General features: G+C 36.6%; 1 protein-coding gene and 1 pseudogene across 4 annotated transcripts in view; one reads left to right on the top strand and one right to left on the bottom strand.

The window, feature by feature from the left end:
• The window catches only part of LOC142351017 (protein tweety homolog 2-like), a 54,705-nt gene extending 37,141 nt beyond the window's left edge, over positions 1-17,564 (bottom strand). For all 4 annotated transcript variants that reach the window (XR_012760934.1, XM_075403064.1, XM_075403066.1 and 1 more), the window contains exons 1-7: positions 17,290-17,564; positions 16,877-17,040; positions 16,500-16,611; positions 10,086-10,232; positions 9,736-9,836; positions 8,908-9,003; positions 27-99 (exon numbers count right to left, since the gene is read on the bottom strand). Coding sequence is in view for 3 of the 4 variants with exons in the window: in XM_075403064.1 (XP_075259179.1) it covers positions 27-99; positions 8,908-9,003; positions 9,736-9,836; positions 10,086-10,232; positions 16,500-16,611; positions 16,877-17,040; positions 17,290-17,463 (867 nt within the window). In the remaining variant the exon portion in view is untranslated. The remainder of the gene's footprint in view (positions 1-26; positions 100-8,907; positions 9,004-9,735; positions 9,837-10,085; positions 10,233-16,499; positions 16,612-16,876; positions 17,041-17,289) is intronic.
• Positions 17,565-22,578: 5,014 nt separating this feature from the next.
• Positions 22,579-22,857, top strand: LOC142350509 (histone H2B.3-like; annotated as a pseudogene).
• Positions 22,858-23,188: the final 331 nt, after the last annotated feature.

Raw genomic sequence — 23,188 nt, 5'->3', positions numbered from 1 at the left:
ATACACATAGTAAGAAACTAACTAACCAATGCAAAGACGAGGTACCAAGCTGTCAAGCTGAAAGCCGCAATCAGGCCGAAAATTCCCATCACTGCACCGCTGAAACAAATAAATCTGCTAATCAATGACAGTTTCTTAAAATCTTAATTGTTTGATTTAGATTTAAAATTCCAGAATCTGATATAAATTGGACAATACGTCATTGCATAGAGTTGTCCAGAGACGTTCAATTAGGTCGAGAAAACATCTCCTGACAAAAGCATCGCAGAAAATTTAGAAAACTCAATACTTCAATCAGCACCGAGTAAACTCGGCCATTTCTAGCGGTTATAAAGTTCTAAATTTTTATCGGGTATAAAGAGGCCTTTTTCATCTGATAAACGTCAGCTACTAACATTTTTTGAACATTTTTGAAGTTTGAAATTGCAAGAGGTGAAATTTATCATGCAAATCAAATCTTACAATAAATTCTTTGCATGTTTACTGTTCACATGCTGTATTTACGCTTCCCAAAAATAGGCTTTGTAAAAATTTTACCAAGTAGCTAGAAAGCTGTCTTGCATCTAAATAAAGAACAATGGCTTTTGTCTATGCCAGGGGATTAACAGCAAAGATGATAAAAGGAGGCTGAATTTCTGAAACCTGTCCATTCAGAAACTAGAATTGCAACTGCCAAAATTGAGGTAGCAGAATAACAATCAGGCCATGGAAACGCATAACAATAGGAAAGGAAACAAAAGGTACAAAATAGAGGTAAATTTGCCAAGAAATCTTTTTTTGTTTTATCCGCCGAACTGTCTAACCAAAGCAGTATAAAGAACTCGATTTCACCGCGACGTCAGCTTAGTTTTTGTTTACGTTCATAAAATTCTAAAGCTAAAAAAGATAACAAATGGTTGAAAATGATCTCTAAGAATCTCCCTTCACACCATAAATTTATGTCTACAAAACAGTTTCAGTGAACCGAATACTTTTAGTCTTGCAAGGCGAAAGGCTATACGAGCTTAATACCCTCCGGACGTTACCTGTTTATGCGCTTTTTGAGGACGAAAAGTCAAATGGGTCAGACGAAAAATCAGTCAAGCAAAAAATCGCGAAAAAGGACCACAGCACTAACTTTATTGCTGCAAAATTAGTTTGAGAGCAATAAAAAATGCACAAACGAACAACATAGTCATTTGTGAATATCAGTCGCTATATGGCAGGAGGATTATTGAAAACTCAGCTACGACAACTTATGCCAAGATATGAACGTAAACATATGAATGACCACAAAAGTAGACATAGATCACAGCTGACTACGAACAGACAAACGGCTCTCAAAAGTCGAAAGGGTCAGACGAAAAATCGTTCAAGCAAAAAATCGCATAAATAATTGACCACACAAGTAATATAATTATATACAGATGAGATCAATTAACAACACGAACGAACATAGAACTCGTTCCAAAATTACGCCACACGTGAAAATGACGCCACACGCTTAATTCGGTCGAAACTGCCTGAATAGAAAGCTGATTTGAAGTGAGCTTGGTGTTATATCGTCGTAAAAAAAATCGTCCTGAGCTACAATTCGAAAAACGTTGATTGGCAACCCAAAAAAGACCTAAAACGGCTATGAATTGATTCGGAGAAATTAGAAAAAAATTGATCAAGCAGTCGAAAAAACAGTAAAATCAAAAGTCATATTGCCACACGTGCACGACAAATTATCATCGGGCAAGCAAACTTTTAAAGAATTTTTTCTCACTCTACTTTAAAATTAAAGTTGAAAAATTTCACGCCTCAAGCAACTCGCTTTTTAGCAACGTCTTGTTTCGGCATAAAAAATCGCTACCACAATTTGACTTCAAAAATCATGAAAACGTGTTAACAGGTCTTTTAAAGGATACAGCACCCCAATACAGTTCAGATTCTTCTAATTGTAAAAAAAGCCAATAATACCACTATCACAGATATTGAAAAATCGCAAAAGTTCGCGAAAAAAGTAAGAAAAACTTCTTTTGTTAACTTTTTTGTAAGAATTACTTTTCAGTGTTCAAAACAGCCTCTCGAAAATTCTTGAAAGAGATTGGTATTATATTTTGAACTTGACTTTAAGCTGTGGCCCCAAAATTAAATGTTTTCCTTTCAAAAACGAAGAACACAGCGGGCAGATACATTAAAAATAAACTAAAAATACCTACGTTATTTTTGTCACCATGTTTTATTATTAACAGCTTTCATTTTATAGGAATCCTTTGATGGCTATTTACTTCAGGAGAATCCTTCTCAAACACCCACTCCCACTCGGCGAGCAGTTGTTTCGCTAGTAGCTAGCCGTAGCTTATGCAGACTAGCTTCAGCTTAATTGATGGGGTGGGGTGAGCATGACAGGAGGGGTAGTGATCAGGTTGGATGCGTTCGGATTTAGGTTAAGTCGTGGGGGAGAGAAGGAGGGATAATTGGGAGGGGATCAAACTCTAAGAATTGCCCATCACACCACTTATTTGTCTCAAACAATTTTGATGAAAATCATAACCAGAGACTAGTGAGCCGTAAGCCTCTTAGAGAACTGAATGCTACCCGGGCTTACCGGTTTGCCTCGCATTAAAGGACAAAAAGTCAAATGCTCAGACAAAAAACATAGCAGTACAAGTCCCGAACTATAATGCAAAGAATTAAATGAAAAACTTAGCGCTTAGCAATAAGAAAACTTGCTTGGTTTATAGGAGAATCAGACAGGCAAAACAACAAATAGATTAAAATTAGAAAAAAAACGGAAGATTCGCCAGAGTTCCCGTGTCAGAACCTTCGAAACCAAAACTGTAGTGCTCAGCTTTAAGCATAAACGCAGCACTGCACTCATAATAATTTCATTGACAACATGAGCTCCAAAAAATTAAAAAGACAGAAAACGTTTCGAAATGTTATTGCGAATTTGACTAATTCTGCATACTTATTGCATCAAACTTATTTTTTTTGCAAAAATCTACATACCAAATCTACAAACCAACTACCGTCTACAAACCAAAATATTGACGACGAAATAAAAAACAACGAGAAGGCCAACAATAGCGCCGGCTATCGCTGCGCGGCCATTAAAAATGACGACAAAACGTTAAGAAGTGCACAATTTTGGGCTCAAAACCTCTAAGCACTTAAAAGACTACTTAAGGCCGCTAATTGCCTCTAACGAAAATTAATGTCCACTAGGCGTTACCAGTTTATACCGTTTTGAAATATCAAAGTCTTGGAAAAATATGTTAAAACATTTTACAAAAAAAAGACAGAGCACCAATTCAATCTAATTCAAGCATATTAAAAGCGATCACACCAAAACTCCGTAGTACAAAAAAATTTATAAAAAAGATCAGAAGGACTAAAATAACTTCTACAAACTAAGAGTGAGAGCAATTAAAACATACCCGGCAATTGCCGGAAAATAGCCGCCGTTGATTCCCATAACTCTATTGGGAATGAAAGAAAAGAAAATATCAACAAAAATTGATTTTTGTACAAAAAACATTTTTAAGTGCGATTTATTTTGATGTCATTTTGTAGTTGAACATACTCCTGTCTCTCAGTGAGAGGCTACAGGGTCTAGTATGAATACCAATAAGCATTATAGATAGTAACTAAAACTTATGAGAACAAAGTTCAAGTACCGGGCATCTAAAAATGGGCTTTATGGGTTTATACCGTTTCTATTTCTGACTTTGATTTTTTAATACTGACTTTCTTCATTTTGAATTACTTTGCTGAGCAGCTGCTGTTTAAAAGGACTTTGAGCAAAATGACAGAAGAGTGAAACTAGCCTAGAGAAGTCTAAAAGATTTCACGCAAAATGTCGAAAAAGCGGCAAAAGGGTAAAGCGAAAATATAGTTCGACGAAGTAAAAAAACATAGCAGGACAAGTCCTGACATACAATTCAAAGAATTTTCGGATCGTTTCCGTTTGTGCCCCCCCCCCCCAGTACGTTATGCGCCCCCCAGTTACAGAGCACGTGTCATTGCATAGTAAATCATTATGTAAAAATATTGCACGTGCGTCTGGGGGGTGCAAATAATATGCGCCCACTGAGCTTGGGGGGGGGCACAAATGGAAAAGATCAGAATTTTCATTGACTAAACAGAAAAACCAGACCTAGAATGGACTATGAGTGAATTGAAAAAAACCATTTTTAAAAAAAATCAAAAAGAGGAAAAAACAGAAAGTCAAAATGCCGCATGTGAACCAAACAACCACAAGCGAGAATTGAAAATTTAATTCAAACAACTATGACTAGAATGAGCTGTGAATGGATTTGGAAAACCATTTAGAAAAAAATCCGATCCAAAAAAAATCGAAAACAGTAAAAATCAGAGTGAAAGTGCCGCATGTGAACAAAAAACCACTACCGATAAACCGAATTGTTGTTCAAACAGCGTTTTCTCACTATTTTAAAATAAGAGCGAAAAAATTTCACGCCGCAAAACCGCTCGCTTCGCTCCATTTCCTGTTTCGGCGTGACCAAAATCACAACTCCAATTTGACTTCAAAAATCATGAAAATGTGTGAACGGATCTTAAATGCCCTCCAACTACTCGCCACACAAAACGTGCCTCAACCATTTTAGGATTATCTTGAAACAAAACCGTAATACAAAAAAGTATAAAAAATCAATTCTATTTAAATATGACAAATCTGATCAATTTTTGTCATGACTTGAGATCCCGAATCAACTACCTGTGCCAAAATTACTATGTCAACACATCTAGTACCTACTGAAATCACTCATGAAAATTTTTCAAAATACTTGAAGCCAAATTAATAAGCTCTTACAAACAACTTTTACTAAAAAACTGGAAAAAGTTTATAAATATTTTAATATTACAAAAGCACCTACTTTCAAAGAATAATTCTTTCCAGCCAATAGGGTATCCAAATGCTCGCAAAACAATAGGCAAGCCATAATAGGCTAAGAAATTTTTCTAAAGTCCAGAAAAAAACGAAAAAAACGAAATTTTTCGTCATAATTTTCAATAAAAAAAGTTTTATATCAACAAAACTGCAGCCACTTCTAAACTAAAAATTGCTCAAGTAATAGGGGTCTTTTCAGTGCTCATTTGAGGCAGTAAAACAAAAACAAAAGAAAAAAAAGCAAAAATTAGCCCAAAAATTATCAAAATACATGAAAAACCACCGAATAAGCATAAAATTAAAATAAATTTTCAGAAACCTTCAAACCACTACCAAACCCACCCTAAAATTTCAGGAAATTTATAACCAAACATCTTAATCAAAAATATTGAAAAAAATTGCTTCAAAATGCCGCACGTGAACAAAAAATTTCGTTCGCTTACAGAATTTTTTTCACCTCAATTTCTTGCTCTCTAGAAAACAGCGATATGAACAAAAAACCATTCTCTTTTCGCTCCACTCTTCATTTTGTTCAGCAACAAAATCACTCCAATTTTTTCACGTGTTTCATTCCCCCTTCAAAATTCACTCCAATAAATTGATTTAAAAAAAGGACTTCTCCAATACTCCTCTTCGAGTCGTAAAAAAGACAGCGCACCAATACAATTCAAATTCTTTGAATTGTAAAAATAGGAGCGCTATAATAGCTGGTTAAGAAGAGCAGGGGGGCTGTTAAAAAAATAAAATAGCTTTCTTCAGATTACAGCTTCCCAGATAAAAAAAAACAGAAATCAAACAAGATCACTCTTTGACATAAAAACATTACGACTTGCAAAAAGCTTTTATCAACCTCGACAAAATTCAATTTCACACTAATCAAACCCTAAAAAAAAGACCGTCTACTTCTAGGATTGTTGAAACGATCACACGAAAACTCTGTACTATAAAACAATTGTATAGAAAAGATCAGAAAGACTAATATAATTGCTAAACTTTGTTTGAGAGCAATTAACAAACATAGCCCGCAGATTACCGGAAAATAGCCACGATAGACGCTTGTGGCGTTACATGAATTGAAACAACTATAGAAATAAAATCGACAGATCGATCACCAGTCCTTTAATAGACCAGTAGCCTTTCTGGGTTAGCTTATGACTGTCAATTTTATGAGACACATAAGCTCTATAAGGAGAAAGCCATTAGGGCTTTTCAAAATTAGGATCTTTTGGTCGTGCCCCCTCAGCTTAGTGGGCGCATATTATTTGCACCCCCCCCCCGATGCACGTGCAATATTTTGGGGGGCACAAACGGAAAAGACGTACTATTCAAAGAATTTTTATTGACTAAACACAAAACTAGACCTAGAACATACTATGAGTGCATTGGGAAAACCATTTCTAAAAAAATCAGATAAAAAAAAGAAAATTAAAACAAAAAAACAGAAAATCAATGTCAAAATGCCGCATGTGAACAACAAACCTCTAGCAAGATATGGAAATATGGTTCAAACGAAAAAACTAGGCCTAGAATGAACCATGAATGGATTGGGAAACCATTTCGAACAAAAACCGATCCAAAAAAAACAAAAAAACTGCAAAAATCAAAGTGAAATTGCCGTATGTGAACAAAAAAACCACTAGCGAGAAAGCGAATTTTTGTTCAAACGCCGTTTTCTTAGTCTACTTTAAAATAAGAGCGAAAACATTTCACGCCGCAAAACCACTCGCTTTTTCGCTCTATTTCCTGCTTCGGCGTGACCAAAATCACTACTCCAATTTGACTTCAAAATCATGAAAATGTGTGAACAGATAGCCGGAAGAATTCCGGAAGCGACTCGAAGCTTCTAAACTTCACAAAGAAGCTGAAGCCATTTTTTTTGTACTTAACCATTAACTCATTAACTCCCCAGGACTGATCTAAAAATTGGTCAAACTTAAACCACTGTCACCAAGAGAATTTGTATCATTGAAAAAGTTTCGTTACGTTAAAAAACTCCGAATTTAGGATGGCCGAAAAACTGACAGGCTGAAAAAGCTGACAAGGCTATCAATTCTGCTCAGATAATTTATAATTCTAATCTAAAAAAGATCGTGAAAAGCAAACGGCACAAAAATATTATAACCCAAGTTAAAATTTTAAAAGTTAAACTTTTCAAAAGTGCTCAAATTTAAGAATAAGGGATCCACTACCATTAGATTTCTAATCACTGCAATCAAGAAAAAACAACACAAACTTCTTCCTTGTTGTATATATGCTAGAGAACATGATTTCATACTAATTCAAAAAATAAATTAATCATAGAAAAGACATAAGCAACAGAAAAATATTCAAAGGCAAATAATCAATTTAAAAATTACCCATCCTGGAATAAAATTGCAATGAATAGTAATAAGTTAAAAAGTTGGAAAATGCTTTCTAGCAAACTCTCAGTATTGCCTTATGTCGAATTAAATTAATTGCAAACCAAAGAAAGGACGAACATCAAAGAAAACTATGAAATTATTCAATTCTTTAGCAACTGAAAAGGTCAATATTACGAATATAAAATTAGCTGCCCGGTCAAAACTAAAATGATACAAACTAGAATGTGAACAATATGGTCGCAATGTAAAGAAAACCGTAACAAAAAAGACTAATTCTTGATTTTTTAAAGTTAAAAATCAAATTAAAAAAATCAAGAAAAACGAATACATTTCATTGAGCAGCATTCGAGACATAGAAAAGACAATGAGTCATCCAAAACAAAAATCTATCCTCCTGAGAAAAACGAAAAAAGATAAGCAGAATTTACACATAGAAAACAATGAAACATTTTGCAAAATGATCAAAAAATTGTATTTATGAAAAAACTGTTTTTCAAAAACTTACCGCCAAAAAATGATTACATTTTTATTGAAATGGAATTAAATCGCCTGATAGTGGACAAAAAGACATTTTCTAGTGATTAATAGCAAAAAAACAAACTCAGAAAAATTCTCAAAAAACTATCAAAATCGGATTAGCATATGTACAATTTTATAAAACAAAATTACATGAGGTAGATAGAGGCATTGAGTACATGAATTATGAAAGGGAAGTTGCCATATTAAAGGATTTTTGACAAAAAGACAGCTAAACGATCCAAAAATAAAGAAATTAATAGAAAAAAGGCCAAAAATTACCTTAAAAATCGAGAAATATGTGCCAATTTTGAACTTGAAACGCAATTTCAGGCTATGCAAAAAACTATGGTATCAATTCCCGAGGTTTACATTTCAATATAGCATTGAATAAAAATTATTTCTACAAAAAACCAAATTACAAGCAAAAAAAAACTGGGCCACTTAGACGAAAAAACGTCTAAAAACGTTTATCTATATGTGCCATTCAGTCAAAAACTACTTTTCAAAGTCAAAAAGTCATTCACAAAACGCAGTGCATGATCAAAAAACTTCTCTCGCTCAGACAAAATTAGTTCACACGGCAATTTTACTCACTTTCGCTTTTAGGTCAAAACATCGTCTGAAGAAATAGTACTTCCGGTAAACAAAAAACTTAAGAAAACCAATACTCCTCTTCGAGTCGTAATTGTGAAAACGATCACACGGAAAATTGTATAGAAAATATCAGAAGGACTGACATAATTGCTAAACTTTGTTTCAGAGCAATTAACAAAAATATAATCAAATAGCTTTCTTCAGATTACAGCTTCACAGCTAAAAAACTAAGCATTTTAGAAGTCAAACAAAATCACTCTTAATTCTCAACAACATAATGACGCTAAATGTGGCCCTATGCTCGAATTTTGATATTTTTTTATAACAAGTCACAAATTTATTGCTGATTCTAATTCTAACAGCAGAGAGTTTAAATTGCATATTACAGAAACATGTCTGGGACATCCTGGTAAAAGTTCTCATAATTTCGTAACAATGAATCCAAAATTTTAAGCTAAGCTTGTTACTCCGTTTCAGGTTATTTTCCCGCTGTAAATATTAGACCCAATAACGACACAAAAGTCAATGGAAGAAAATAAATTTACTTACACCATGAGGAATACTTCTGAAGTGCAGAGAACTGCCAGAAATATCACGAATGAGATCAGAGCACACCAGCCAAGAAGACTCCATGTGCAGATACTCCTACAAAAAAAAACAGATAAACTGAAGCGGCCCTTTATATCAACGGTCAGATATTACACATCATAAACAGTTGATCATCCTTTAAAGTCGACATTCAATCGATAAATAAAGTGGAAACTAATGGCTAAATAAAGTGGAAACTAATGGCAATCGCGAAATTTTAAAACCCTGACCACGTTTCAAACGGTATAACGTCGAACGACTGTCGGCGGGGCGCTGCATTTTAGAGGAGGCTGAAGAAACAGGAACTTCCATGGGCGCTAAACCACCCCCCGATCTCCCGTATAATATTACGTTAACCGGTAAGCTACAAGGAGATACTGAATCTATCACAACCGCTTTTATTTTAGGAATATACTTAGTTTCTTAATTAGAGCATTTCAAAAATTCAAAATGTCGAAGCGCGAAAAGGTCATCAGAGAAGTGAAATCGAAAGAAAGTTCTAGAAGAGGACGGTCGTGCAAAACTTTTAAAATCTTTTCCGTTTGTGCCCCCCATCCTCAGTACGTTATGCGCCCCCAGTTACAGAGCACGTGCCATTACATAGTAAATCATTGTAAAAATATTGCACGTGCATCTGGGGGATGCAAATAATATGCGCCCACTAAGCTGGGGGGGGGGGGGGGGCACAAACGGAAAAGATCCCTTTTTAAATTAGAAAGACACGCATCTGTACAATAATTGCTTCAAACTTCATTCAAGAGCAATTAAGTATGAAAGGGCGCACTTTACCTCATGAATTCCATTTCGACAATAAATGCCTTGATAACTTCCATATCCGTGTTGTGATTGAATATTCTCCAGTTTTGCGCTTTACTCAATTTATCCTCTACCTGTGAACAAAATGAGGACATTGAAATCGTCTAACTGGTATCGTGATATTAGAATTCGTTTCGACATTTGCATAAATCTATTTAATAACTTGAAAGGCGTAAATTTTTTTAATAATTACACGCAGTGAACACTATTTTTTGATCAGGCTTTGTTTATCAGGCGAGCTTTAGCGAGTATTGTCTCTATTTATTTTATAGTAGATAATTTTGAAACTAAACGTTTGCGGATAAATATCAGATTTCACTAACTTGTCTGACAGTATCGCTGGCTTTTTCAATAGTCTCGGCGTTTTTCATTGCATCAGGCTCTCCTTTTGTGTAAATGTACTGATAAGCAGCTCTCAAAATCTGCAGACTGTATTCCGTGGCATCCAGGTCCGTCTTCATTTCTTTCACCTGAACATTTTCAGTTCAATTAAGTCTGGACAGGAATCAATACAACGTTTACAATTTGCCTGCCAGTTAATCGAACAAATAGCCGAGAACTTGATTCCGACTATTTCAATCTTTTATCTTCCTTATGCTTATTTTAAAAAATGGCAAAAAATTTACGAGACAAAAAGATGACAAATAATTTACGAGTTACTTTTTGAGACAAACTAAGAATTCTCAAAAAAGAGATATAGCTGACAAGAAAGCTGAATTTTTCCAACTTGTTCTTTTGCTTAAAAAATATTTAAACAGAGTGAAATATCCTGAGTTGACAATGCTTACAAAGATCACCAGTCATTTGAGAATGAGGAAAAGCAGTTTTGGGTGTGGAAAGTCGTGTGTGACCCAAACATAACCGACCAACGTCGGGCGAATTCCTCTCAAACGTCTGGCTTCGTCAGTAGCTAGCTACGGTTTAGAGGGGCTAGCTTTAGCTCAATTGAAGGGGCACGGCGGTTGAGCGCATGCGGGGTGGCGGTGAGGGGCGAGCGCACGGAGGGGGTATGCGGGTCAAGTGCGCTGGGTTACGGGTGGCACGATTTGCAGGGTCGGGAATTGGGGGCTGACGTGTGGGGAGGGGGGGCAAACTCTAAAATCCTCCCTTCGCACCAAAAAATTATGTCTCGAAAACAGTTTCAGTGAATCACATACTTAGGAGCCAAAAGACTCCGATAGTAACCTGTTTATTCCGGGAGTAACCTGTTTATCCCGTTTCTGAGGACGAAAATTCAAATGGGTCAGACGAAAAAACGGGCAAGCAAAAAATACAACATGACTAATAAAATGTTGAACTTTGTTTGAGATCAATAAAAAATTACTCATCAAAACAAATTGCCATCATGATTAGCCTAAAATCTACTCGTTTACGCATTGTTTTGATTGAAAAAAAATAATTCAATTATTTAAAAATCAACGACAAATCACTCCAACGACTAGGGATACCGAAAAGCAAGACCCCAAAAAATCTTTTTTGGCGGCTTCAAATGATATTATAGACCACCAGAGTTAATAAAAATGAAAAACTGGAACAAACTTCTGCCTACTTTGCAGTTGGCTGTCAGTATTAAACTGGTCAAAACAGCTCAGCAATTTTATATGTGAAACGATTTTAATTTTGAGGACCCAAAATGCGAAAAGTCAAGGGCTAAAAAGTGGTCTGAAATTCAAAAAGTTCAACCAAAATAATTGCATAAAAACACTTTTTATTTCGTGAGTTTCAAAGAGTGGGATTCAAAGTCACTGATGCTTTCTTCCATGTAAAAAGTAACAATTCACTTAGAACCAATTTCGGGATTCATTCCCATATCGGGACAAACAGATCACAGGTGGTCAAAATTGAAACAACTGGGTGATAGTAGTAGTTTAGAATTCCGACCATCACGCTTCTGGTCTTGCACCAATCATTAGCCGGCTGAGCTGATTTATACAGGATTGCAATTTCCCAAATTCAACAGAGAAGAACACGAAGGGGAGTTTTTCTAATTGGATTTGATCTGTTCCAAAAAGTCGCATCCGAATTTTGTGCCTGTTTTTGGAATTGTAATTAGCTCATTTAGCCTTGTGGTTTTTCTTTATTATTCAGTGCATAGCAGTACATTGTATTGGAAGGTTGACGTTGGAATTGCCTTTGCTTAAGAACATTGGCAAATCGTGCAATTTGAAATACATTGTTAAAAGAAGCAGTTGTAGTTCGTTTAACCTTCTATTGTAGCTGGAGTCGCAATTGCCTAAAATCCAAGCGGCCACGTTCTGCTTTCTCTCCGCCTCTTCAGTTTCGATTCTACTTGAGAGTCATACCTGCGACGCATAGCTTATGATAGGCACCACGTACTCAATATAAACATTGAGTTTCGTTTTCAAGTTCGCTATCAATGATGTGTTTCATTTGAGACGGAATGCCTTCCAAGCTTTCTGGCACCGCTTCTCAGCATTTCCTTTCCAACATAACTTTGTGGACACAAATATACTACGATTTTTTTGTTCCTCTTTTGTCTGAAGCGCTCAATTTTATTAATGTCCAGTAATGCAGTTTTGCAACTAGCAGGAGGTAACATTTTCCATTAAGAGTGATTTTATTTATCATAAAACAATTATCAATTCTGTTAATGTCGTGCTCCAATTTTTTGAGATCAGAAGCAACCAGTTTGAAATCATCAGCGTAGCCAAAAGGTTCAAATCGAATTTTTCTTCAGACAGATCGAGATAAAAGATGAACAAAAGAGGTCCAAGCGCGTCTCCCTGTGGTACCCTGCTTGTTATGTTTTCTATATTGCAAGCAATATCGCTCAATTTTACGTATGGCTTTCGTTTCACGGGGTATCTTATTTTGTATTTTGAGATATTTCCGCTGACTTCAATTTTTTCTGTTTACGATAAGGAATTTATCGGGTAGTGTTGAAAGCCTTTTTAGAATCGAGGTGGAGGACAATTGGTTTTGCACAGGAGTCGTGGCAGTTATATAGATGATTCGAGAAGAGAAGCATCTGAGATATAGCAGAATGTCACTCGAAAGATTTTTTCATCGAAAATTGCTTGATCTATTGCAAAACAACACCTGAGTTCAGCTTCAATGCGTTTTAAGATGATTAACTTACAAAGGTTTGACTTCTTTGTTAGTTTCTTTCTGAGTTCAGCTTCTATGCGTTTTAAGATGATCATTTGCTAGGGTTTGACTTCTAAGGTTTGTTAGTTTTCTAAGGTTTGTTAGTTTTCTTTTCAAGGTTCAAATAATTTTCATCTGATGTGGGTTTCACTGTGTACAGCGGAAAGTCTGATCTATGCACAGTTACTTTTGGTATATTTTTATTCAGCATTTCGTCACGCCAAGTATACCATTGTTTAAACAACTCATCGATATTACTGTAGCAATAGGGTTGAAAAAGGCTCCATAAGGATAAACCGGCTTAATTGCTTCAAATAAGTTTATTGACAGCATAACAACGTCGCTTCACTCTATTATTTGTTTCTTTTTGTAGTGAACTAGAGTGTAACCAGGTATGTGTTGTGGTCACAGCTGCAGGATTTGTTGCATTAGTTAAAGATAGTCTTATTACACGATCGCAGAGCTGAGGTGAGCCATTATTCACAACTAAAAAACTGATCGCAACCGGGCTACATAAGAGCCTCTAGCAAACAACGATTACGAATAACTAATTCTTATAACGCTTCCATTAGTATGTTCTATTAAGTATCTGATTACTCTAGGTTTCAGGTCTTCGGATGAATAGTGAATTCGATGTGGCTATTCCCTTTGTAAAACATTTGTGCACAACTTCAATTCAGTCTATCTATCTTTTCTGTTTGTCAACCAACTTTCTTTTCTATCAACTCTTCTTCAATTCAAACTTCTTTGTAAGACAACTTGCCTATTTTTCAGGTTTTATCCAATAACATTTAAGCAGGGATACATTTTCATAATTTGTTCCATTTTAATGATGTGAAATAACATTACGCAGATGAAAATATGGCAGATGAAAATCTTGCAAGTACTGTAGCATTGCAGTCAGGTAATTTGAAGAGCGTTTGTTCGGGGTGGAAAGTAGAAAAGTTACTGTTGTCACTCAACGAATCGTAAAATATATCTATCAATCTGGGCAACATTATTTTGCAAGATAAGCTAATTTTTAAGAATGGTCAAGTTCAATAATTGTGTTCGTTTTGTATAGTGAGTTAAAAATAGATTCATAATTTGAATGAGATTCTGAAAAATATAAATTCCCCCACGTGAAAGGTTGAAAAATTTTCATAAATTAAGTGAATATCAAAAGTCTCAATGTTAATGTGTAAAGAATTGAGTTTAACAATTTTAGAATTTAGTGCGAGCAAAATAATTTGTTTGATAACATTTGTGCCTATAAAATCAGGCATTTCTATTTAGCCACTTTTAACTGTCACCATCTTATAACGCTAACATTAGTATGTTCTATTAAGTATCTGACTACTCTATGCTTCAGGTCTTCGCATGAATAGAGAATTCGATGTGGCTATACCCTTTGTAAAACATTTGTGCACAACTTGAATTCAGTCTACCTATCTGTTCTGTTTGTCAACCAACTTTCTTTTCTATCAACTCTTCTTCAATTCAAACTTCTTGGTAAGACAACTTGCCTATTTTTCAGGTTTTATCCAATAACATTTAAGCAAGCATACATTTTCATAATTTGTTCCATTTTAATGATGTGAAATAACATTACGCAGATGAAAATATGGCAGATGAAAATCTTGCAAGTACTGTAGCATTGCAGTCAGGTAATTTGAAGAGCGTTTGTTCGGGGTGGAAAGTAGAAAAGTTACTGTTGTCACTCAACGAATCGTAAAATATATCTATCAATCTGGGCAACATTATTTTGCAAGATAAGCTAATTTTTAAGAATGGTCAAGTTCAATAATTGTGTTCGTTTTGTATAGTGAGTTAAAAATAGATTCATAATTTGAATGAGATTTCTGAAAAATATAAATTCGCCCACGTGAAAGGTTGAAAAATTTTCATAAATTAAGTGAATATCTAAAGTCTCAATGTTAATGTGAAAAGAATTGAGTTTAACAATTTTAGACTTTAGTGCGAGCAAAATATTTTGTTTGCTAACATTTGTGCTTATAAAATCAGGCATTTCTATTTAGCCACTTTTAATTGTCACCATCTTATAATGCTTACATTAGTATGTTCTATTAAGTATCTGATTACTCTATGCGTCAGGTCTTCGCATGAATAGTGAATTCGATGTGGCTATACCCTTTGTAAAACATTTGTGCACAACTTCAATTCAGTCTACCTATCTGTTCTGTTTGTCAACCAACTCTCTTTTCTATCAACTCGTCTTCAATTCAAACTTCTGGGTAAGACAACTTCCCTATTTTTCAGGTTCTATCCAATAACATTTAAGCATTTGTATAGAATTATAACAATCTTTTCATCCAATCAGGATAAACTATAAAACCACACATTCAATGATATCAACAATCAAACAATGCAGTCTATAATAATCACGATCGAAATTTAATCTTGCTATTTTGGTCATGACACTAATGAACAAGGGAACTATCAGCGAAATACACTAGGACTACTTCATGATGAAGTTTGACAACTTTAATAAGTGAACATGGAGAAATGTTTGCAAATTTGGTCACTGCAATAACAATAAGTGGACAATAGAGTATACAATAAGTGGAACTGAGTGTAGACTTGCAATATGGGTAATAAAAGCGTTAACTGCAGCTACTACTAATAATATCTCTTAATTGAGCCGACTTTTCAGTTGCTTCAAAGCGAGTCCTTTATACACAAAAATGCTAGCACAGATCAAAACTCGCGATTAGACATTAAAGCGAATGGCCTATGGGGGTCCAGGTTCAGCCGTTATTTCTTCGACGAAGATCTTTAACCCACTTGCCAAGTCATGCCCGAAAAACTCCGTAGAAGCTTACAAGTATCATGAGTCGTAGAAGTGCCTGAAGTATGAGCAACGAATACTTGACGTCAAGAAGAGTAACTTTGCGCCGCTTGTGTTTTCCTGCATGGGGGCAGGACCATCTGCTACGCGCACTATAAAACAACTAGCTAGCAAAATTGCTGAAAAGAAAGACGAATCATACTCCGACGCAATAACGTACATACGCACGAGAATAAGTTTTGCTCTTCTGCGCAGCGCTATCATATGCATCAGAGGCTATCATATGTTCCAAACGGCCGACCGACATTGATAGTTCTTGCAGTGCCATAGTGCGGGAGAGGAGACTAGATTCATAACAAAATAGCTTATATAGAAATTCATTTCTTTTGACGCAGCTCTAAAAGACTTACAGTGCCTTGTCCTTAAAATTATATACGATGCAGTGATGTTTATGTTTATATTTCTCATGACGCAGCTCTAAAAGAGCATTATTATCTTGTCTTTAAAATTATATACGATGCAGTGATGTCTCATAGTGGGGGATCACTACTCATCCATTGGATTGTCCTACACGGCTGAAGAGCAAACCCACCTTTATATTGTCTTAGTTGTTACAGTGGTAACATCTACTCACAATTCCTCAGACATAAATTTTTAGAGAACGACTCATGCACGTGGAGAGTTTGCTGCTTATGTTCTAACTGTAACACACACCCAAAGCTCATCTAGCTGACGAAGAAGGGTGCGTACTACCCATGGACGTGTTCCAGAAGTCCTCCTCACTAATACTACCAGTGTACATTTGATTCATGAAATTGGAAATAAGAAGATTGATGCTCACCTCGTCATAAATGGACGACACATGAGTCGATATATTGTCTGAGCTCTGGACGAGATCTTTCGTCCCCAAGTTACACTGGTAGTTCCCATATCCACCAATTGCTGTTGAGCATCTATTCAACAAACAAAACAATGTTAACAAAACGCCAATTTTTGGTTTGATCAATTGGATTTTAGTGAAAGCATGGAATGATAAATCTGCATTACGGCCATGTGCATTTTAGACTTAAAAGAATTCTAGCACACCGTAACCGAGCTCATTAGAAGTTTTTTTCGAACTAACGCAAATAATTTGCAACTACGGAATCATAAACGGTTGTGAGGGCCGAAACGCAAACGATCCAATTTTTCAGAATTATCAACATCAAATGAACGCACCCAATGAGGATAGAAAATGCGACGATGAAAAATTTGAGACATTTCAGGTTCCCCGATTTGGATTCTGGTGGCGCACGACAGCACATACAGCAGGACACAATTCCAGTTATGACAATTGACAATAGTAAGAGGATTGCACACGCAGCAGGGTAGAAAAGTAGACTCTAAAATAGTTATCAAAAACTTTCAACGTGGAAATACTAAGTTAGAAAGGATATTTTCCGTTGTTTGTACCCCCCCCCCCCCCCAGAACGTTATGCACCCTCCAGATACAGAGCGCGTGTCATTACATGTTAAATCATTATGTAAAAATATGGTACGTGCGTCTGCGAGTGCAAATAATAAGAACCCACTAAGTAGGGGGGGGGGGGGGGCACAAACGGAAAAGATCCAGTTAGAAATTCAAAATTTACCATAAAATACGGGTTCAACTCAAGTTTTCCATCCTCCAAATTTAGATCAAAATTGTTAGGAACAGGTTGAAAGGTTCGAACAGATAATCTCGGAAAACTGTGGAACAGCCGGGCCATTTCCGGAACTGTGTAGTTGTCCGCCGTAGAAACTTGAATATTTTCGAACTTCTGCATGTTTACTGGTAAATATCTTAAAATTCCTCTTAAAAACGTAACTATAAACTCAAACTGTTCTCAAGACTATATCATTTTATCTGAAAATCATTGCAGTTTCAAACGATGAGCAAAAACAAAGTGGACATTGAAATATGAATTTAAACAAAAATTTTCACATGAAAGAAATGGGGATCTTTACCCCTTCCCACCGGTATGCTATGCGCCACCAATTATATACTATGTTCAAATACATTGTTTTCTGACGAGTACTTGATTTTGAAAAGAGGGTCCAAAAGAGGGCCCCCACTAGAAAACATCACAGCAAAGTAAACAAATTTATCGCAAAAATTTTAAACTAATAGAAGCATGCGGGGCTCTAAAAGCCGCGTCAGAGAGCAATTACATAGTAAATCAATTTTTCCGTAGAGCGGACGAACACCTGTTAGAATGATGCTCATCCTGCCGAGGAGGCCCCCTTATCTTTCTGATGGTACGTATTATTATTGCAGCAAGTTCATTACACCACGCACTAAAAACAAGAGACCCTCAACTACAACAAAAAGCAGAGACACTATCAGCAAACGTCTACAGTGACAACGGTATTTGTCTACATCCACTTGCAAGAAAACCAAAGAAATCGCTACAGAACATCAGCAAAGATTTCGATTACGAACAAGAAATTATTGTGTGGCACGACCTTACAAACAACACTATAACAGGTCATCCTTTCGACCACCGAACTCCCCTGTCATCTGCTCAGCTGCTGAAGAAACTTCGGGCTTTGAAACAAACAGTAGGTGTTGTGTATTCCGAGCGAGAGGGTGCACCCGCCATACAGTCAGAGCTGGAAAGTCTGAACATACCTGTTGTCAACGTAGTCAAGGATCTCATATCTAACAGTAAACGAAAACACAGCTCACAGACCAACGAGTAGAACGAGCTTCACCAAAGACATTCCTTAGAAATTGTCCCACAGTCTGGAAATTGTTATCAATAACGGTATCGACCTCAATAGACACTTACAAAAAACGAAAGAATCCGAATAAGCAACAAAGAAAAGCGAAACGACAGAAACTGGAAGAAACTCAGGACATTTAATAATGTATAGTAAGTTTTTATGAAAAGACTGGATTTAAAGGTCCAAGCTTTGAAGAAAACTTTGTATCGACTCTTCTGTTTTCAAGAGACAGGATTTAGTTGTCCAGACTCCTAGCATTATCTATCCTTCTGTTCATTGAGTGTCGCTTTTTTTATCCCCCTTAACAATGTCAAAAAAAATGCAATACCTTTAAAAAGAGATAAATCGAACATCGCCGAGATACATATGCGTCACCTGTAATGTTCATATGCACTTCGAGCCATTTTGTACCAGACTCACGCAAGTTGCAGTTAATGATCTCAAAGAAGCGGGTCAACTGGCAATGCTTCTCTATGTAAAATGTCTGAATAATTTTGAAAGATACAACTTCATAAAATGTCGAACGATTGACAAGATGAATGAAAAGATTGAAACAGAAACGCAGGAGATCAACAAAAAATTGCAGAAAACGGAAGAGGGAATAACAGCAGTCGTTGATACAAGAGTGGACAATGCCATTAAAACTACATGCGAAAAATCAGATAAAAGTTATGCGGAGGCTGTTGCCCTACAGCCAAGAAATGTAGTTGCTACATACAAAGCAGACTCCAAACAGCCGCCTGACTTGGATCACGATATCAGAAAAAGCATTCGAATACAAGGGATTCCAGAAGACTCCGACAAATCCAAAGCCTAGAATTTTGTCCCCACTACGAATCAAGTGAACGATGCGTTAAACCGAATAGGAGTGACAACCCAAATAACGGATCTAAAAAGACTTTGTAAATACAGCAGCACCAGGAAAAAACCACGGACACTACTTCTGACGCTTCCGACTGAACATGATGTCAGATTAGCTTTAGCGAAAGCCCACGAAAAAACAACAGTTCTAACTGGGAAAGGTGTGTTCATTTTACCAGCCTTGTCAAAAGGACACGCAATTAAAGAAAATTTGTGTCTTAAAAAACGAAGAGAACTACTTGAGGAAAATGTTCCCCGCGATAAACTGAGAATTCGAAACCTAGAGTTTTTCAATGATGGCAAGAAAGTAGATTTAGGAGACAATCATCAAGGATGGTGACCAGGTTTCCTCTATATTCCTCTAATTAATACAAGAAGCTTAGCAATCCTGGAAAGGAGATCGCAAATTTGCTATGGCAGTTATGCTCAATGACTATAACATTATTTGTACTTGCGAAACATGGTTAACCGACAACATTTCATCATTTGAATTACTCTTAGACAAGTACATCAAATATAGATCGGACAGAAAACAACATGTGGAAAACAACACTCACGGAGGGGCAATGATTGCCATAAAAAACAGCCTATCAACTGAACACCTTAATACTGAACACCTCGTCTGTTCACTCACCTGCAGACTAGCAATTAACGAATTCAGCTTTTTTATTTCTGTGTTCTACAACCCCCCAAAAATAAGTAGGTACTGATACACATAAGAGGACTTTGGAACACTTCTGTCAGCCCTACCAAAAAACAGCGCAGCAATAATCTGTGGGGATCTTAGCTTTCCGAACACAAACTGACACAACATCTCAAGTGAGGACACTGACGAACAGGAAGTACTAGAACTCTTTGAAGACAACTTTTTTCTCCAAAGTGTTGGTTTTAACGACCGCAAAAACAACATAATGGACGTTGCTTTTCTATCAAAATTGTTACATGCACTCAGCTCTTGACGAAGAATTCACAAAAACATTTAACTTTTCAGATAACAGGGCAATCATTCTTCTGGTTGAGTGCCTTCATACAGAAATGAAACCAACTTTGAGAACTTTTCGAAGTTATGAATTAGCTGATTACTCGTAAGTAAGCGAAATGATCAAAATGGCTGACTTCAAACCATTGTGTTACACAAACATAAGCAACATGTGCAAAGAGATGTACGAACTTTTCGACAACGTAGCACAAGCAACGATTCCCAAAAAAACCAGGCAATGGCAATCTCTACCACCTTGGAAAACACCAAGTACGTCCAATTTGATGAAAAATTTGAACACTCAGCGTAAATTCTTAGCGAACAAACCATTGTCATATCGGAAAAACATCGTAACGAAGTTTCAAACGTTGTGACAGAGGTGAAATTATCAAGAGCAAAAAAATGAGCACCAGAGACACCAGTGTGATCTTCAAACTTCTCAAAAGTCTTAATAAGTCACCAAACCTCCCAAAAGTTCTAATCAATGGTGGAAGATCAGGATCCAACATTGAAGACAAAGTAAACTTACTAAACGATTTCATTCATTCTGTCTACAATCCTAAACATTCCTTTAGCGTACAAGACATCAATTCTATGAACCCAACTTTAATGAACTTCTGTATATCAAGACAAAAGATTAATTGAATAAAATTGGAGCTCGATATCACTAAGACTAGGGGCCCTAACGGGTACCCCATATCTTCTACCAAAAATGGCTGATGTCTTATTCGTAGTCTTTAGGAACATAAAGCGCCTGAGAAAAATTCCCGACCAACGTAAAATTGAATCAGTAACCCCTATTTATAAGAAGGGCGACAGGAGGCTGGTCGCGAATTATCGTCCGGTTTCTCTACTGAATATCGACAGTAAAGTTTTCGAAAAATGCATGTACGAGCCTCTATATGGACACTTTGAAAAACACTTGAGCAAGCATCAGCATGGTTTTGTTCGGGGTAGATCTGTAACAACAAATATGCTTTCTTTCCTGCAAAAGAATTACGAGGCAATGGACAAGAACACAAGTGACAACATAGTTAGCTTCTACTCTGACTTCTCCAAAGCTTTCGACAAAGTACCGCATAAAGAATTACTCATAAAAGCAGGTCAAATTGGTGTGAGCGGATGCTTCCTCGAAGTTTTGGTTGACAATCTCCAAAATAGAAGACAATCCGTCTTGATAACAGAAGCTCCAGTATTCTTTAAATCACAAGTGGCGTCCCCCAAAGTTCTCTTCTTGGTCTGCTTCTGTTCTGTATACTTATCAACGACCACCCAGATGTCCTAAGATTTAGCGATCCATATTTGTTCGCCGATGACCTGAAGATTCTCTCAACAGAATACAGTGACAACAACTTCCAGGACATAAATGCAGTACAGAACTGGTTAGCGACAAACAAAATGGAACTTGCAGTCAACAAGTGTGCAATAATAAACATAAGAGGGACAGAAAAGTATTTTGAACTCTTAAATAAAAATCTGAACCCTCTGCAAGCAGTCAAGGACCTCGGTATAAACGTCAACAAGTATTTGACATGGTCGGCTCATATAAATGCTAGACTCAATAAAACAAACAGAGTCCTATACTTGATAAGGAGGAATGTCGCCTATGCCGTAAAACTCTTCAGAAAACTGGGATTATACAAATCGCTCTTTCTGCTAGTCTTGTTATACGGAATCAACTGTACGACGCTATCAAAATCTGATTTAGCCAATCTCGAAAAATTCCAGCGGAAAGCAGTTAGGTGGATAACAGGACGAAACGAACCCTATGAGAACCAACTGAGGCTTTTGAACATCTTGCCATTACCAATGTACGTTCAGATGAACAATCGCCTCACCGCCTCAAAGCTTACTCAAGAAGGAAGAGACGATATTGAAATACCTGAAATAAACTAAGTTCGGGGAAGATCCGAAGAATTGTTCATGCTCAGAAAAATTGGGCTCAAAAAGGTGCCAAACCAATTCGTTTCCAAAAACTGCCGACCAGAAAACCGAACCGAGAATGAAACCGCGAGGACTGAAAAACCGAATACTAAACTTGATGTAGAAGTTAGTTTATAAATTGTTCAACACTCAAAATATCTGTACGTGGCAACTGTGTTGCGATTGTCATAGATGCAGAAATTTACGGAAAATTCTCTAAAAGCAAGACTCAAGGGTCAGAGCGACTCCTCGACAAGCAGTCGTAATTTCCCAACAACAACAACAACAACAACAACAAACTAAAGATAGACAGAGAGCACATCATAATCCGTAAAATATTAAACAGCATGATCCGCAAACCCAACCCAACCACGTCCAATGGAAGAGGAGCAGCACAGGACAGCAACAAGAGATGGCGCCCGGGTTGAGCGGCAAAGCAGTGAAGAAGGCGGGCAAGGCACAGAAGAAGCCCTCACGTGACAAAAAGAAGAACAAGAAGAGGAAAGAGACGCACTGCTTCTACATCTAAGGTGCTGAAGCAGGTCCGCCCCGACACTGGCATCTCTTCTAAAGCTATGTCGATCATGAACTTGTTCGTGAGCAATATCTTTGAGAGGATAGCTGGAGAAGTTTTGAGACTGGCCACTACAACAAGCGATCAACCATCTCAAACAGGAGACAATTTCCTTGAATGAGTGGTTTTTAGTGATTTCTATTTTATTTTCTGGCTTTTCGTTTTAGCATTTTGTATTCTTTATAACCTGACAATGAACTCAGATTCCAAAAAAATTTAAGTTGACGATCCATTTTTAAACTGCTGAAAAAACAAACAGGGAGAAAAGGAAACCGTGCAAAAATCAATGGGAGGCAAGGAAAAAATGAATGCTCAGTTGTAAGTGATAGCTTTTCGGTGTTTACTGACCGGAGGTCTTTCACTAGCCCTACCCTGGGCTTAAACTGCCAAGATATTGGTTGAGAAAATGTCTGCAAAAAAGAGACTGTTAGAAACCATACTTGGACTT

The sequence above is a fragment of the Convolutriloba macropyga genome, chromosome 12 (assembly GCF_964194025.1).
Source record: "Convolutriloba macropyga chromosome 12, txConMacr16.3, whole genome shotgun sequence".
Classification (NCBI taxonomy): domain Eukaryota; kingdom Metazoa; phylum Xenacoelomorpha; order Acoela; family Convolutidae; genus Convolutriloba; species Convolutriloba macropyga.
The sequence above is the reverse complement of the archived record's forward strand: the minus strand, read 5'-3'. Positions and strand labels throughout refer to the sequence as shown.